This window comes from Cygnus atratus, chromosome 2 (assembly GCF_013377495.2).
Source record: "Cygnus atratus isolate AKBS03 ecotype Queensland, Australia chromosome 2, CAtr_DNAZoo_HiC_assembly, whole genome shotgun sequence".
Lineage (NCBI taxonomy): Eukaryota > Metazoa > Chordata > Aves > Anseriformes > Anatidae > Cygnus > Cygnus atratus.
The window spans coordinates 134,996,415-135,015,177 of NC_066363.1; the positions used below are offsets into that span (position 1 = coordinate 134,996,415).

An 18,763-nucleotide genomic window follows, 5' to 3' on the forward strand; every position below is an offset into this window, starting at 1 on the left:
CTCTTAAAGTGGAGAGGGAATAATGCAAAGCAAGAACGGGAGCAAAAGACCTAACACAAAGGTAAGACTTGGTAACCCTGGAAAACCTTGATTTTAATCATCTAAGTAATGCCACTGGACTCAGTGGCTCTTCTGGCAGTGAATACTTAAGCTATAGCCTAAATCTTTGGCAGGATGGGGAAGCCACCGCAGAATATGTATGCTACTCACTTTCACACACGCTATAGCTATGCCAGCTGGATGCTGGAACACGGCCAATTTTAAGTGATATTCCTCAATTACATTAAAAAAAAAAATCTCAATTTCAGAATCAAACAAAAACCTAAAAATCCAAAACAATATTTTAAGGAAATTAGACATTTAATCAGTCAAGTGGCTTCTTTAGAAAATATCCGTGTTTTAGTTCCATCCTCACCCTTTATGATCTTTTCTGGTTGGTTGGTCAGAGCGTTTTTTTGGCATAGGCATATACAGGCATATGGGGGAAGAGTAACTGTCCAGTTTTCAATTGCTCTTTGAGATTGAAATCAAATGTACATGGCATTCTCAATTCATACTGATTAAACATACAGACTGAACCAGGTAATTACAAATACATGTGTTGGGGATGCTTTTTTTTTTTTTTTTTTTAAATTCATAAAATTGTTCCCATCTTTAAAAACATTAAGAAAAAAAGGTGGAATTACCAACACACAGAAACAGATGTTTCTGGTACTTAAATGTCAGGAATTCAGACTCCTTGTCTGGCATCACCTGGTTTTGATTCAGTATTCATTGTTTCAGGTTCATTTTGCTTAAACTCTGTCCAGTGCTGTAGAGGTAAAGCCATACGACCACCTCTGGAAATGCGTAGCTGCACTATTCTCAAACACCTTTTCTTTGAAAGACCTTGTATCCCCACAATGAAGAATAACTGTAGGTAATTTAGAACACCGTACGTGTACATGTGCACATACAGACATATTTACACATGGACCAAAAAGACCTGGCAAGCTAATATTACCTTTCAAAGAGATGCAATATCTCCTTCTACTGACCTGAAAGGCAACAAATTGTGGATATTCCCATATTGTCCTTCTTTTGCTATACTAATATTTCTCAAACGTTTCATCGCACTTCTGAAAGTTTCACTTTGCCAACTTGGTGCTTACACTGTGATCCAGTAAACATGACGTGACTCTGCTCCAACTGTGTTTGCACAGGATTTCTACCTACCACCATGCTTGCTGACCTTCTAGCTATTCATTTCCAGCTAAATTGGCACCCCTGGGCTTGGTCCATATTTCCCTTAATCCCCTAATCTGAAAACAAATACACATGTACAAAACCTCCCCATGCAGACGTTTCTGAAAAGGCAGTTTTCCTCACATGGAAAAATGCTGAAGTCAACCAGCACCTGCCCAGGTGCAGGAATCCCTCCCTTATGGAGATCCTACTGCACCACTGAAGAGCATGCTCTAGTTTATTATGGGGATGGCAAACTTTCTCTATTCAAAAATCTATCTAGTTAATACAGGCCAATTTCTGAAGTATCTTCATTTTGCTTCCCTTATTGGGGAGGACACATCTGCACAGACAGAACTGACTTCTAGACCTGACCAGAGCCACCATACAGTATTTTGGTTTCTTACTGTAATGCCTGTATTAATGTCAGAAAACAGACATTTAAATTTTAACGTTACAGGTCCAGCTTTTTAATTTGAATAGTCATCAGTTAACTATCAGCCTGTGCAGAACATGAAAAGTGATAAATAAGTGCAAGATTTTAATGAAGTGACAAAGCTCTAAGCTGGTTCCTTACATGATTTACTTAATGTGTCCTACATTGTCTAGTACGTGATTTTGTCCACTGCACATATTATTTATAATTTAACAGGTCATTACAGCTTTAATGTAATTGTGGGAATAAAAGCATGTAAAATGCAAGAATTTCAAAATAAATTTTACAGCTCACATTTATGCAACAAATTATTGCATTTAAGAATTACTACGGTGTAAATTAGCATAAACAAGCACATGTGCCATGAGGAGCTTGTACAATAGCAGCTGGATTTGACACACTGAACTCTCTGTCCTACACAGTCCTCACCACTGTGACCACTGGCTGCTCCTTTCCATGTATAAGCAGTGAAAAACAGCAGTAGAGATAGGGATCAAGAACTGTAAGCTTTGGCAATGCATGTTTTCTGTTCATGTTGCTGGAGGATAGCTTCAGAATCCACATTCTACTGAAGAAAAAACAAGTTCAAGATGCTGGTTAACAGCCTGGGCTGTACTTAGTAAACCCCTGCTCACATGTTCTCCATTGATTTAGACATTGTGGACAGAGCTGAACTCACTATGGGATTGACCATGCTCAAGGCATCTTCTCTCCTGGGAAGTTTGAGAGGTTGGTATAAGGCCTAAGCAGGTATTCCTGTACGAGCCAGAAGCAAGGAAGAAATGGATCACAGAGGCTGAACTGCATACACGGCATCTCAGATAACAGAGGACCACAATGTCATGTTGGTGACAAGGTGGCAAACATCATATACCAGGACATACAAAGGGGACTATGGACAGCTTGATACCTGAGTTAAGACTACCTCCCAGTGCTGGCAAAGCCCAGCCTGGAATACTGTCCATGCTGGGATGATGCACTTCAAATACTGGGGAATCTTCATCACTAAAACACAGACAAAACAGGGATATTACAGTTACAACACAGCTACAGCTGATCATGCATTGGGAAAAAGAGTAGTGGATCTCTCAAAGCCTCTCCTGTCTATTTTCTCTGTCTCTGGGGAGATACTTACTATACTGCACTTCCAGCTTGTGTTTTATAGAGTTCCAGATGTAGCAAAAACTATGAGGAGGACTGGATTATAGTTTAACTCTGCATTGATTTTCCTGTGAAACATTGAGGTTATACAAAAGGCCAGATTCTCAGACTACATAATTCAATTTAACTTCACTACCCTGAAAATGGATTAATTCAATGAAATTGGGCTAAATTACACCAGATGGGAATCTCACTCCGAATCTATGCCACCGATCATATTTCATCCTCTTCTTTCAACTGACAAGGAACATCAGTCTTAGGTCAAAGCCTTATCTTAGGTCAGGCTCTTAATTCTCATCCACTTAAGCTTCCATCTTCAAACAGAACTCAGAAACTTCTGTTTGCCATCATGAAAATTCTCAAAATAAATGCTCTCCATTTCTGTGGTCTCCAGTACCAGGACACATATTTGTCAATAATTTTGCCCATCCCATCACTTTAATCTCTGAAACATTTAACCACAGTTGGGCATTTGCTTTTCTCTGACACCTCCACCTGAGACTCAGAGTAGAGCTGGTTTAAAGAAAGAAAGGGGAAAAAATAAAAAGGACCTTGAGGACCTTGATATGTCTAAGAGATGATGAACTCTGAAATGCCATAATATAGTATCAAACACTACTTTGTCATTTTTGACAAATTCTGGTTTTCCACAGTTTACCAGGAAAAGAAGCAGGGATTTTTCCAGGTTCTGCAAGGCCCATGGCATTCAGCACTCAATCACTGCTAACCAGAAGAGAAAGAATCTAGAGATCACTGAAACTACAGTGGCATAAATGAGGACTGATTCTATCAAAGACCTTTTAGAAGGGGAAACACATTCTTTGGAAATTCCCATGGTACTTCTAAATGCAGTACTCCTTACAAAGACATTCAAGGCTTAAGATATTTCTAATAGAGTTAGCCCTATCACTGAACAGTCAAGGCTTACCCAAGCTACTGTTTATTGTGTGTGAAGTATACCTGTGTTCATACAAGCTAGCATGGAGAAGCTGCATCCTGAAAACACAAGTGTGGAGAATCATATTGAAGGGATGTGGCAAGCTGGCTAGACAGGCTTAGCTCAGCAGCCTGGGGCAGTGCCAGTGTTCACATTGCATCTAGACTGATCCTGTGCTGAACCCATGGCTCTGGTGCCTCTGTACCACCCGCCAGTGCAGAGAATAAACTGCTGCTTTCTAAGAGACACCCAGCCAAAAAAAAGAAAAAATTTAAACATTAGCTGACATGCATAAATTCAGTGTCAGCCCAGAAAATGGGGCTTGCCTATATCACAGCATCTGATACTCAGAGTCAGGTTTGCTGGCACAGTCCTGGTCTCAATGGATTGGTCAACAGAGATTGAGCCCAGCTGTCTTCAAAATGTCAGGTAAGTGTGATGTTCACATACAACATAAGCTGCTGCAATGTAAACAAGCCTTAACATTACACATCTCTTAAAAGCAGTGTTGGACCAGTTACATACTTATTTTATCTGAGCAGATGTCAGCATCTGCTTTAAGTAGAGAGAAATGAAACATTTGTGCTCCTTTGCTGTCCCCAGCCCCCACCCTACTAAAAGTGAGGAAGAACACTGACTGTCAGATTTTTCAGTGGCATTTTATACCAGAGCAGAAAGACAGATGTTTTAATTCTCCCCCTGCCCTCCTCCCTACAATCTGGGCAGCCAGTCTCTTTGCTAAGCTGTTCACCCTTACTATTAAAATTGATTTGCACAACAGTATATTGCAGCCAAAGCAAGCACGGCAGTCATTAAAGAGTAGGCTGCTCACACATGTTTCTGTACTTAGCCAAGTCAACTACTGATGAATGGATCATCTTTTGTCAAGCAACTGTAAGAAACTGGTAAAGAAATAATTTGTGGTTCAAGAACAATCATGCTGACAGGTAGGCCTTCTCTTGTTCTTTTGCTTTCCAACAACAGTGTGCTCTGTTCACTGGTCCTCATCCAATCTCTCCTTGTGATAACAGAAAATAATGAAAATGCTCTAGTCAGTTGCAAGAGCCTATGCTGAGAAGCTATGGAAATTTTCAAAAAGTAAATGTACAGACACTGAGGTTACACCAGTAAAATCTGGTGAGATTGCTCTGGTCAGCTCCACATGTCAACTGCAACATGTTTTGTTTGTTTGTTTGTTTGTTTTTTCAGTCATGGAAGCCACTTTTTCTGGTTCCAAATACACACACACATATACTTCTCTATGTGAAACCTCTGAAAGATCTTGGAAGAGGACACTACACATCATCTTAAAAAAACAATAATTACAAAAATCTAGAGTCTTAGGCCCAGATATTGTTTTGGGCTCCAGAGTAGACTGCAATAGAAATCATGGCCCAAAGTCCTCAGACCAAAGCAGCTTCAAGAAACCTCAGCTAGGTCCAGGCTGCATTTTACTAAATAACAAATGAAGAACTGTAAGGGAGAAAACTTGCCAACAGACAGGGAGTGGCTGTAGCAGATGAGATTTATATCGGAAACATTAGAAATGTGGTGCCAAATTCCCATCTCCATCCATAGTTTCCACAGCCAAAAGAACAAATGACACCCGTGGGAGAAATATGCTGTCAGGAACTGCACAGAGGTTGTATAGCAGCCTATACTAAGCTCTCTTGCAGGCCTTGGAGTAATATCTCACCAAGGATAAGAAATAAGGAGCGGTGCTGTACCTTCTTCTATGCTTCTAAGACTTCAGGAGCTGCTATTAGAATGCCCTCAAACTTGAAGCTATTCTAGTCCTGGAAATACATATTTACAGAGTACAGCTGAAAGTTGTAAACAACTTTGTACACAGAAAGGTTTATGGAGACTTACAACCCAGACAAATGAAAAGGAATATTCACAGAGAGATCGAAAGATAATGAACACCCAAGTAACTGTGAAGTTCTATTCCTCAGCCCCAATAAACACAGGGTCTCATCTCCAAAGAGACACTTCTCAAACACTAACAAACTGATCTCCTGTCCTCGAAGATGAAGGAAAAGACTGGTCCATTTTTCCATGTGTTATCAAAAAAAAAAGAAGAGAGCCTAAGTCAACAGGTAGTTGTGGGAAGCATGACCTACTTGGTTGGAGTTTGGCATAATTGGAAGTTGAAGACGTACCAGTAAAAACTGGACACATATAACTGTCAAGTATCCTTGTCATCTGCCTTCAGAATTAACCAGGCACCTGTAAACACCAAGGCCTATTAAAACCTGCATTTTACTTCTCAAAACAGTCACCCTGATGTGCCACTTCTGACCACCAGAGTGAAAGCTGCAGGACTAGGCCACTAAATAGGTCTTAAGTATGTAGTTTTGTCTAGGTCCAGAAGGCTTGTATCCTCCTCGACTATGAACAGGTCTGAGAACATCTGTAACCCTATGAGTCATATTTCATTAGAATGAAATTAAAAGAATTATTTGCCCTTTTTTAAAGTTCTGGTTCCAAGAAGTGAACAACCTCATAAGCAACTCTTCTGAAGATGAAGTTAAGATGTCTGTTGTCATACAGCCTTTTCCAGAGCTATGACTGCTCAGGAGTGAATTACAGCACACAAATGAGTCTGGATATGCATTTACTTGTAGAAGAATGGGCTGTATGCACTGGCACATAAGGCCTTCATCTGTCCTGCCTACACTACAACAGTTCACTAAATAGATTTAATTTGCAATTTCCTCTGAGGCATTTACCTTTGGAATTTTGGTTTTGATAATGGGAATCTCTTGTATATATACACACATAAAATGATAGCTCTTTAAGGATGCTAAGTCAGACAAATGTCATTTCTATGAACACGGTGTACGAAAAATGTCCTTGAATATCTCAGATACAAAATGCCAATAAATTGAATTTATGTCTCATTTAATCTGCAATGGAACAGTTAATGCTTAAAGGGTACATATACTTCTCCTGGTCCCTTTCTTCTTGAGAAACTTTCAGATGCTGAAAATCAGTTCCTTTTGTCTCCTTGTTATTCATCTGCTACACATTAAGGAGAAACTTTGGGCATTCAGTGATCCCCCAATGGTCTTTCATCTCCAGAGAAGCCTGGTATGAATTAAAATCTTACGCTCCCACAAATTATGGATGCATACTGCAGCATGCCATTGGCTTATCTGCTCATGACTTTTGCCAGTTTTCTCAGCATGCTTCAGCTACCTAATCTGCATCTTTCAACTTAAGTCACTCTTCTACAACGTGACCCATACAATCCAGGAAAAGTGCTTTGACAGTAATGTACACTAATACATAACACCACACAACAGGTACTGCTATCAGATATTTTTCCAACTCCCTGCAATTTAGAACTTACATTAAAAAGTATTTTTACTACAGCCAAGATCTCAGTACAGAAACAGTAAATAGGCTATGAAAGTAATGTCCTTTCATTTCAGTGGCCTTAAGAAACAAAGATTATATAGAAATACCTGGTGTAATTTGTGTCATGTCTGTCTTTAAGGGCAATTTTAACCTAGGACATCATTATTTGTCTGTAATGGATGCAAAATTCTGCAGCACTGGTAAATCACACCCTGGTCTTTCACTCCTAGCTTCCTGCTATTGGTGCTGCTGTGTCCCCTGTACCGCAGGAATTTGAGGCTCCCACACTCAGGTTGGAAAGTAAATCAGGGCTTAACATGCTTATTCTTGTTTTACACTCTGTTGCTGTTTCAGTTTATTTTTCTTCCTTCCAAATACTGTTTGCTCACTCTTCAACTCTCAAATATACCCTGCAGTCAAATTAACACATTCAAATTAAGGAAACACTTGTAAATCCACATTCATTTCTGTCCTACAGGAACTTTTACTAATAGCTTCTACACCCAACATCTTCCCCAGAAAAGCTTTTAGCTACTTTGCTCTACAGTCTCATAAATGACTGTTGGTTTTTTGTTTGTTTGTTTTGTTTTTGTTTAAATTAGATCTGAACATGAAATATTTTCCACCATATACTGTTGTTATCAACTCAGTATCAGCAGTTTGAAGAGCTTGAAAATAAAGCTATTGAAATGCTAAATTAGAAGAGAAACATACATTATATGTAATCCTGAACATCAGTTAAGAGGTGTCACTGCAGCTCAAATCCTTTAGCTATTTTGGGCTCAGATGACCATGTAGGCAAGAAAATTTGGAGGTCTGCATGTGCTTGTAGTATACATCCAGTGAGAATGTGCAAATAGTTAATAGCAGGCACTGAACTCCTTATGTCACATGAATAGCCTGTGCCAGGTAGATTTAAGCCAGCTCAGGTACACCTAAGGTTGATGACAGCTTCATGTCATCCTATTTCCTGTTCCAGGTAATTGTACAGATCCTATTTTCTTCCAGTATCACAATGGTTTTCATATTTTTGAACTCAGATGAAGCCATTAAGATACTTGAGAAGATTCAATACAAAGACATCCATTCTCCACCTTCCCAAACAGCAACTATCACTAATTTTTCATCAGAGGAGACAAAGCAGGTTCAAGCTCTGACAAAAACAACCTAGCGTGGGGCTGCTAGCTAGTGAGTGCACTTGGATAGAGAGGTGCCTGTCCAGCAAAGACCTTACTTACCTCGCTTGAATCCTCTTGCTGATTGATAACAGCTAGTGCGTCCTCTGCAGCCTGGCGCTTGGCTTCGGCAACAGTGCGCTCCATTTTAGCTCTCTCGGAAGTGATCATGTCGTGAGCTTTCCGCTCGGCCTCTGACACTGCCTTCTGCAACTCGGCCATTGCCTGACGTTTAACTTCATTGACAGCTTCCTCTGCAAAGGAGGGAAGAAATCCTCATCAGCACAGGATGTTTGGCACAGGGCTATGCAGAAGTAATGCATGAAATGCAGCAGCTAGGCTACTGTATTGTGTCTTCATGGTGAGAAGGACCAAGATGAATCTGATTCCTCAAGACTCTTCAAGACCACCCTGTTGCTTCTTTACTTCCACATCACCAAATCTCTCAGAAATCTCTAACACTTGTGGTGATTCTTGCTATTTTGATTCACAGTTAGTACTTCAGTAGGTACAGACGTTTCAGATTGCTGGTGCATTGTTTTTGTAATCTTTTAGATGATTTTACTTGGAAAATTGGTTTTGCAGCACACCAGATTGATGAATATGTTCAGCAAGAATTATTATATAAGACATAATATTACAGACTTTTTCAGAATGGTATCTTTAAGCTTTGGAAATTAAGATAGGATTCAGTCATTAACATTTTTTTTCTGTATGTAAAAAATAGATACATGAAACACCCACGGTTTTATTTAAAAAAAAATTAAATCATTGGTCTAATATCTTTTCCTGGACATATAATTTTACAAGCCAGAATTAAAATTTGTTTATGAACATTCCTTTGACCTATTGATCTCCTCTGCACACTGATGTTTACATGGCAAAGACTCGACTTCCTGACGCTGCAGAGCCCTTGAGCACACCAAAGCCAACAAGACTCCGGTGCACAATCAAAACTCAGTCAGGGCACACTGCTTCATTATATACAAAGGCTAATGTTTTTGTAAAATAACTAAGTCGCTATGAGCTGTTTCTTCAGTATATACTTGTGTCATATCTTTTATTCCAGAAAACATGAATTGTCACAAATTAGTTATTTGGGTTTTGATGCAGGAAGAATGCAAAGATTTTACTAATGAACAGTCTTTTAATTGACAACTAAAACAAGTAATTTCTTTTTTTTTTAATTAACTGCTCTAATTAACAAGGAAACCATCCTCCCCCTGAATTAGTTTATCTAATTTTCATCTTTATTCAAAGCAAAATGACAATGATTAATTGAAAATTTAATAAGCAGTAATTATTAACTTGGCAAACCCAGTACCAATTAACACTCTATTAAAACTAATTATGACATGTTTCATTCAAGTGTTTGCACTTAATTGTTTCATCCACTTAAAAACCACCTTAATTAAATGTTCTGTTTAATTAAAAACATAGATTTCTAATAAAAAAATTTACTGTAGATTAAAATTTAAGTATTACAATTGTGTTAAGGGTTTGAGTTCGGAGGCTCCTTCAAATATATTTGTGTGTATGCACATGTAGACCTAACTCTTCCATACAGACAGTAAGTCAGAAACTGTCTTGAGTTTTGATGTCTCATAGCTTTGCATTTGTTATTTTAAGCCACTACATGAAGTTTCCATTTTCAATTATTAAGCCAAGTACAATTGCAATTGATACATTTTTAAGCCATGGACTGACTAAAATTGAATTAATTAAAATGAAAGAAGAGTTATATTATTCGTTGTGTGTGCTCCGTGTGTGTATGTCTGTGAGAGATGTTTCAACTGAAGTTTTTGGGTGTGGGGAGGGGGGAATTAAGAGATAAAACTTATGCCTTTATTTTTATGAGGCTGAAAATATGCCCTTATATTACCCTACCATAAATGTTGTTTAGGGGAAAGCCTCAGGAGAGGAAAAATCATACCCTTCAACCATACAGCCAAGGCTTAATTTACTTTGAATATTCAAGGTGAATTAAAATTCTATCTAAGTGGCAATACAGGACAATAATTTTTGCTTACGATCAAAGCTGCAGCTAGACTAATTGTATATGCAAATCAGGCAATTTATATTTAAATTATGCATTCCTATTCTGGTCCCACAGGCACACACAGATCAGCAAAGGGAATTGGTAGGACATTTGCAAGGTGCTTGAATATTTATTACCAACTGCAAACATTCACTGATCGTGAGAAAAGAAATATACACAGGCAAACATACAGATGCAATTTTATTACCATTTTCATAAAAATGAGGCAACTTAAATACAGATGTTTTGCATCTATGAACTGCAGTTATTAACAAAGTAGATTTCTTAGAGAAAAATCTGTATTCTTGCTGATATTTACTATGGAATAGAAATTATCTTTGTATGGTATGATGCACTTTCATTACATCATATAAGCTCTATCTTATGCTGAAATGTTTGCAGTGGTTAGAAATGACAGTTTCATCTATTATTTTAATCTGGAAGCAGAGTACCCCAACATTTTACAGAGACTTCTAATTTTATAGCTTTTAATCCTAAATAATCTACCTCTTTTCAATTCAAATATAAAAATTGAACATTATATTTTATCTTCTATGTCATGTTTTTTTGCAAAGCTTCTGAGTGTGTGAAGGTGCTACAAGTACATATGAGTCCATGTGTTGAAGGAAAAGGGGTTAGATATTTTAATTGGCATAAACTATGGATTGGACGTTAGTATTTCCATTACCTTTAACAGCAAAATTTGTGTAATGATATACTAAAAATGAAAGCAAAGAGTTAAACTACAGTGCTTTTTGGTCTCATGATTTCTATATTGTGACTCATGACATTCAACTCATGACACCCAATTTATTAAAAATAAACAAAATTTACTATCATTGATTTTGTCCACGTCTCCTTAAAAGATATGTTTCCAGTACCTACAGGCATTTCATAGCCATAGAATACAGGCATTGTAGTTTCAGATAAGAATAAAAACTGTAATATTTGCGGAGGAAAAGTTATGAGTGACAGTGAAGTAGATTTTATTTGCCTTGACAATTTTAAGCTATCAAGCACTACAGAATGCCGCTCCTTTTCCAGAAAACAGATTAGATTAGGTTCAAATATCAGAAAACTTGAATCAGTAGGTTTTTAAACTAAATATCTAAGATGCATTTATGTGCATCCTCCATTTTCCAATTACTGCTAAGCATTCTTGCTCTAAATTCCCTTGTCTTTTTTTCAGAATTCAGCTGAAATGTTCCTTCACTTCCACAACTCATCATTCACTGCTCTATGTAACCTGACATGATGATGGCAGCTCCTGGGTACCTCCCTCACATCATAGGCACCCTCAGTCCACAACATGAGAAAAGAAAAGGTGATGGACAGGGATGAGGCACTGTCACTGTGACATTTGCATCACCTCCCTCTCAGGCTGACCTAGCAAAGAAGGCCACTGGGAGTTGGTGATGCGAGTTATCTCATCTTCACATCACAAAATGTGTAATTTTTTTCTCAGGAGTACCCTGGCGAACATGCAGGAGTTTTACTGTCTTTGTATGAGAAAGTATAGTCATCCCATGCCTTTTTGGCAATTCCAGCACTTCCATCTGGACTGCCATGAGCAGTAGATCTTGCTGGCTGGAGATGGTCTCCCCATTAAACTGAAAGAAGCTAAGACAGCAACCTGTAAAGGGCCTGAGATCACCTCAGTATTTAATTAAGAGGAGTAAGTATTTCCAAGAAGTCACCCAACCTCTGATCCGACTGGCCCTCTTTACATGCCTGCCTTACTCTTGACCACTGAGGACACTGAGAACGTGGCTTGGATTCTTCACCTGCATAACTATTATTCAATGTCATTAATCAGGACACTGATGACTTTCTGTTCCATTGACATATGAAACTGAATTGGGTTCACATGGCTTTAATTTACAAGGTGATGGGTGCTACGTGCTTGCTCCAACAATCACAAAAGCATGTGCTCAACTTGGTATACTTAAAGAATTGCACTGGAGTCTATCAATTTCCAGAAGTTTAAAGTGAATCCCTTTTACACATGATTTGCTGGTTCAGATGACTTTGGGGTTGCTTATTAACTGTTTTTGTGCCAAGTTCTTTCAGTTCAATGGATTCAGCTTCTCAATCAGGCTTTTTACACTTAATTCAGCTGTCTACACATCAGTCTTTATGGCCATTTGAGACACCAAGATATCCACACTGAGCTAGCAGAAATGACTTGTGAGAGATTTGCAGCCTTCTAGGCTGGCAGTTGCAGCCCAGCCAGGAAACTACACAGCATCTCAAATGGCATTAGAGACCTGTTCTTACAGGCACTGAATTGCACTTTTACTGCCTTGAACTGCTTATGAAACTGGGGAGATCTCCAGCTTCAGTGCACACTCTTGAAAATGAAGGCCAATGATTTATTAAAAGCATTATGTCTTCTGATTTTTTACTACTCTTAGTAACAGATAGGGGTATGCATCCTGTAGCAGGTTGGATTTTTTTCTTCTCCAGTTCACAGACACCCTTAATAAAGGGAATCTGACTGAAAGCCACATCAGCATGAAAATAGAGTCCAGAAAAGGGTACAAAGAAAAAAAAAATGTTTCAGAATAACTGATGACATAATTGTTCACTACATGACATGTCTCAGTTCCTTTATACTACCATATCTGGATAAACATGATGAGGATGCACATCCAGTTTTATAACTCAGGCCAAAAGCTTCACTTAACTTGTATGCTAGCTTATGAAGATTTTTTTTTTCTTCCATTGGAGTCAGAAATGGCCTGATATGCCAAATGACATCAAAACCTGGATACTGCAAGAGAAATCAAATTCCTGAAATTCCCATGCATAATGCTTCTCAGTAAGGCTTCCTGGGACTGCACATTTTTTTCTTATTTTTCACTTAAGATGTTAACATAAATATGGCAAAACAAACTCTGAAAAATACTCTGGGCATTGAGTTACAAAGGCTACGTGATTCTTGGACAAAAGAAAAAGTTGTAACAATTTTGTTATTTTTCATAGAAACTACAACAGATCCAAAAATACTAAGCTGCACATTGAAAAATGTTGACTGTAAATGATAAACCCATGCTACACAAACTTCTTGTCTGATACAACATTATGCCATTTGTGTGTTCTGCATCTAGTCTAAAAATACACCCAGCAGTTACAGGACACTTCAAAGCATCAAAACTGCTGCATATTTACCATTTAATCATTAATCCTGCTCAGGCAGCTGCAGTACATGGCTGTACTGGTGTTCAGAAGCTCTCTTCGTCAGTGAGTGTATGTGTGTGGGGACACGTGAGAGTAGAAGCTCAACTACCCAGTTCTGGTTCAAGAGCCAACTCCTGACCCCTCTGAAAACAGGGAAGGTCTGATATTGATGGTGAAAGTGCAAAGGTTTGGCTGCAGCACCACAAGAGGATCCTCAGCAAGAAACTCCTGTGCTCAGGCAGAGTTTCAAAGTGTTGAAGAAAACTCAGCACAACCACAACAACTTCCCATGGTGCTTTTCAACCTCGGAGAAGACATGAATGTCCATGCAACCACTAGGACCAGCTGAGACACAACCTTCTTTGCTTATTTGAACACTTACCAGGTTTATGAACCCAGACTTCACTTGGGGCTGATGATCACAAAATCTTTTTGAAATTAAGAATGGCTATACTGCATATCTAAAGTTTTTTTCCTTAACAGGTATACATATTTTTTTTCCTTGTTTTGGGAATTCTTACCTTAGCTAGGTAAGAACATTGAAGATTAAAAAAAAAAAAATCCACAAAAGCATTTTTTTAAATTGCTAACAGATTGAAACCTTAGCATATCAAGTTTCAGCCTGAAACCATTATAACCCTTGAAAATAGGGGTCTGTAATGGAAGCACTGATAGCCCCTTAACTATAGCAGCAAATGCTTCCATTATAAAGATTATTTCATGTTCTGATCAGTTCCAGTTTAAGATTATTAAATACAATTTCTTCCTGTTACTAGTAAACCCTTACTTTTTTTTTTTATTCCTCACATCAGTTTGTTAACAACTGCACACAGCTGCCAGAATACTAAGCTCATGTTTTTAAACAGTTCTTACCAGCTTTCTTCCAGATCTCCTCTGGCACATATCCAGACGCAGGCCTGTGAAGGAATTCCCGATGCGATTCTGCAGGAGGAGGGAAGGGGTGGGGCAGAGGGGAAAAGAAAGAGCATGGTAAGCAACGCTTGGATGTTGAACAGGGCTCAGAGAAATACCTTTTCCCTTTACTTATTGCTCAGGCAAAAATCACATGAAGTTTTTCTTTACATGAAATAAGGAGGGCACTGTGGCAGTCAGTCACTCAGGAATTTCAGATAGACTGGACTGACATTTAGGGCTCGGATGTCTCATCTTAAGCCAAGCTGAGACTCGTTCGCTTTATTTTTATTTTACAGTGTTTCAAGTCAACTCTATATGACAGTTTCCATGCTTTTAAAGCTGGCTTTGTGAGACTGACTGAGGGAGTGACATGCTTCATCCTTTGTAATTATGTTTATGAAAGGAAAGAAGAAAGAGGGCAGCAGCCCGCATTTGGCACTTCTGGTCTGCCTGGCTACTGACGAGCAGAGATAAAAGCCGAGATGTCAATCCAGTGATCAAATAAACCATCCACAGAAAAAGAAAGGGGTGTTTCTATATGTTCAGAGATACGCTTTCCTATATCTGAGCCTGTGTTGGTAACTGTAGCCGCACAAGTTTGGAAAACAGAACCTTTAACTTTAGGTTAAGCGCCTACATACACACGCCCAGCAACCTCACGGGAGCTGGAGCTCATAACTCACCCATATATTTCAATCACATTTTGACAGCTCTTGCCCCCTCCTCTCCTTTTTTTCCAAGGGTTTAACCTCTGGGCATGAGCCTAAGAACTCTGAAATCAGCAAGATCCCGTCCACACCGACTTCAAAGCCACAAGATCAGACAAAGCAGGAAAAAAACTCACTTTGGCCTGAAATTCAGCATACAGACTCTCAGCAGATGAAAAGCTGCTCTTTTCAAATACAAATATAATTTAAAACCTGATCAACTGCATTTCAAAGTAACATAGAACTGTTTTTAAAAATACAGATAGATTCACTGCTGTGATTACTACTGCCTGTGTGATAGAACTCAATTGTCAAAATATCTTAATTACATTAGAAAGGTTTTGCATCTTTTTTAGAGATTTTGCTAGAAATCAAACATCCTCTTTGATGTCTGATTTTGAATCAGAATAAAAGTATTTAAATGATTATTTTAATTTTTATTAATTATATTCATTTTTGTATATTAAATTTATTGTTAGATAACTTGGTGGAAAAGTAGCCTTTTTGATGGTAAAGGCTGAATCATTTGATTTTGCAGTGTTTTTTATACCACTATGGACATGAGTTCAGTACTGTTTATATAGAGTATGATACAGAAACTTTAAAAAAAAAAATTAAAAGAGGAGGCTTAATATGGCATCTGGCTAACAAAGGGGAAATGACAGGGGCAGTTTCAGCTGCGCAGGCAGCAGGGAATCCCAACCCCTGCCCGCTGCTCCACAGACACAATTTCTAGCACATGAATCTGCAGACACCGACTGGGCAGATTGAATCTTCCCATCTGACAGGCAGCTGAGCGGATTTCCCCAGCTCTTCTGTTTATCACTAAAAATGGATTTTTATAGGCAGAATTTCACACCTCTCAAGCATAAAATGGTGGGTGTGTATATAAAGTTGTATGCAAAAACAGCTAACTATTTACATTGGTTTAATTGACCTGATAGAGGGCTTCAGCCCTGATGTTGAAAATGTGAAAATTCTCAGTATCAGTTGGTTCATATGATTCTGGAGACTACAAATATTATTATGTACCCTTCTCCCACCCTTTGGAGGTTTTAGGGCCTATGGGAACAGTTCCAGTTCAACCAGGGACAGAGGAGGCAGCAGAAAATTCTGCTTGAAAGCTCAGAAAAACTAAAGGTGAAAAATAAAAGCATTCTTATTTGCTTTTCCTGCAATAACTGCAAGACACAACCAGACTCCAAATGTGGCAAAGCAAGGGTTTTGTTGCATTCATGTCTTGTATTTTGGGTTTAATTTCCTTTCTGCAATTTAAAGTACTCTCCACTGCAAGGGAATCATAGCCCTGATTTAAGCCCTCTACCATGGTACTCAGTATTAAAAATAAAGAGATGTGGATCTGATTTTTTGGTACACATGACTTTCCAAAAATGGAATTCAATGACATAAATGACCAGATTGCCAGCTAATTGTTAAAATTTCCAAAACATAAACATCAATCAAGCTCTTATTCCAACCACAAATTATTTACATGAGGAATAAGATCCTCTGCAAGAAGAATTAAATCAAAAGCTTGTGAGAGACTTTCCCATAGTTTGGACTGGCACACAAGAAAAGACAAGAAGCACTTACAAAGATAATAAAAAACATATTTTCCAAACAAGAAAAATATTATTAACATGGCTATTGTTTAGTCAGTGGTGATGAGTCCATGAAAACAATCTTCTTTTGGGGGCTAAACTACAGGACATGACCAGAAGATATGTTTTACATTATTATTTTTAAGCTAAGGTGTGCTTCATATTAAGAATCACAGAACTTGATCAGTAAAAATAAAACGCAAAAAATCTCAACAGGTTTGGAAGTCTAGCAAATTCTAAACAAAATTAACACAATTGAGCAAAGTTCCTAATACAGTGAACACAAAAGCCAGCTGAAAAAAGCCACAATGAGGATGAATACATTGTGTTAACTGACTGAGTGCAGTACCCAGAAGTCAAAGAAAATCCTGCCTAGAAGGAAACAGAATTATATCAAACAAAATTAGGAATAACCTGGAGCAACAAGACAGCTCATACAGAAAAGATTTTATGTGTCAGACAGAACTTAAAAAATTGTTAATGGTTAAAATGCGGTAAAGTTACTACACAGAATAAACTAAACACAATAGATAATAGTGAATTTATTTGAAATTCACAGCAAGGCATGGTTTGAGAGCACTTGTAGATTATCAGTCTGGCTCCTACTCGACCATGTGAAAAAGCCCAAAAAAGGAACATAAAAAGCACATATACATGAGGATAACCAGTACTTGCCTACAAAGATCTTAAATGAGGTAAAAATAAGACACTTTTAAATCTAAAACGTTTTTGGAATTTTTTATTTTACTATAAAATATACCTTTCAGGAAGAAAGCTGCTGAACTGGCATATAAGAATAAGTATGAAAAAAAGATAAAAAATTGGTCTCTGTTTAATCCCTCATATTCTATTGAAAGTAGACAATGACATTATATTATTTTGTAAAATATATAGAAGAATAATAGTATTTTAAGTATATTCTGGATTTTTTTTTTTTTTAAATAAGGAAGAAAACATTTACTCCCAAAAAATCCTAAAGTCACAGTATAGTGCCAGGTTTCATAAAGGCCCTGGCGTATTCATTCCAAGAATGCATTTGAGGATATGAATCATCAACAGTCAATTGATTGACCATGCTTCTGAAGTTCAGAAAGTAGAAACCTTGTACATTACCTATTTTTGGTGGTTTTAAGATAAAAAGAATAGGTACTACAAGTAGTGAAAGAGGGAAATGTGGAGTTTTAAGAGCAGAAATAAATATGAATCTGGGAAGTGAAACTGAGATGAAAAGCTAGAACCAAATAAAGGAGATGAACTCTCACATGGTAAGAACCAAACATAAGAAAACAAAATAGAAAAACTTAAAAGGAAAAGATGTGTTCAAAAACCCCAATCCATATTTGGAAAGAAGGAACAGAAGATGGATTGAAAATATAAAATAATAGAAGTTTTCATCACTGGATAATGACATCAAAGCTTATAATTACAAAATAGTAAGACATGGGGATAAACGGCTGATCATTTGAGGACCTTTTAGAATTTATTGTCTTTATGAAAAAAAATGGTAGAAACAACATTACCCTACATGCCATTGTGAACACTAGGGCTCAAGCATACTTAAAGCTGCATGTAGCCAGGCCAAAACCCATAGATTATTTCATATATGATAAATGTATGCTTTTATACAAACATATATGCTTTACATACGCAAGTTTTGCATCATTCTACCCTATAATAAATATAACACTATTGGTAGTACACACGCAACAAAGAAAAAACTCCTCAGAGCAATTGATAAATATTCACTGCCTTGCTTATAAGAGTCATATTCAGAAGTGTACTACTCCAGCTAATGGATGATAGGGATACAAATCTGAGGAGGTGTAATACTGAACCAGACTACTTTGCTGACTTTGTTGGGCAACATAACTTTCAAGTATTTCTTTGTATATCGTTCCTTCTTTGCCCCCTAATACATTTTTGTGGCTACTATATATAACACTCCTTGAACATACATGAAATTGTGTTAAAAATTTAGTTGTGTCCTCGTTTAAAAAGAATAAGAAAAGGAAAACCACACTGGTAC

General features: G+C 37.7%; 1 protein-coding gene across 3 annotated transcripts in view; it reads right to left on the minus strand.

The window, feature by feature from the left end:
- The window catches only part of RUNX1T1 (RUNX1 partner transcriptional co-repressor 1), a 113,386-nt gene that overhangs the window by 4,414 nt on the left and 90,209 nt on the right, over nt 1-18,763 (minus strand). For all 3 annotated transcript variants that reach the window (XM_035546328.2, XM_035546327.2, XM_035546329.2), the window contains 2 exons: nt 14,388-14,456; nt 8,360-8,550 (listed from right to left, as the gene is read on the minus strand). In XM_035546328.2, coding sequence (XP_035402221.1) covers nt 8,360-8,550; nt 14,388-14,456 — 260 coding nt within the window. The remainder of the gene's footprint in view (nt 1-8,359; nt 8,551-14,387; nt 14,457-18,763) is intronic.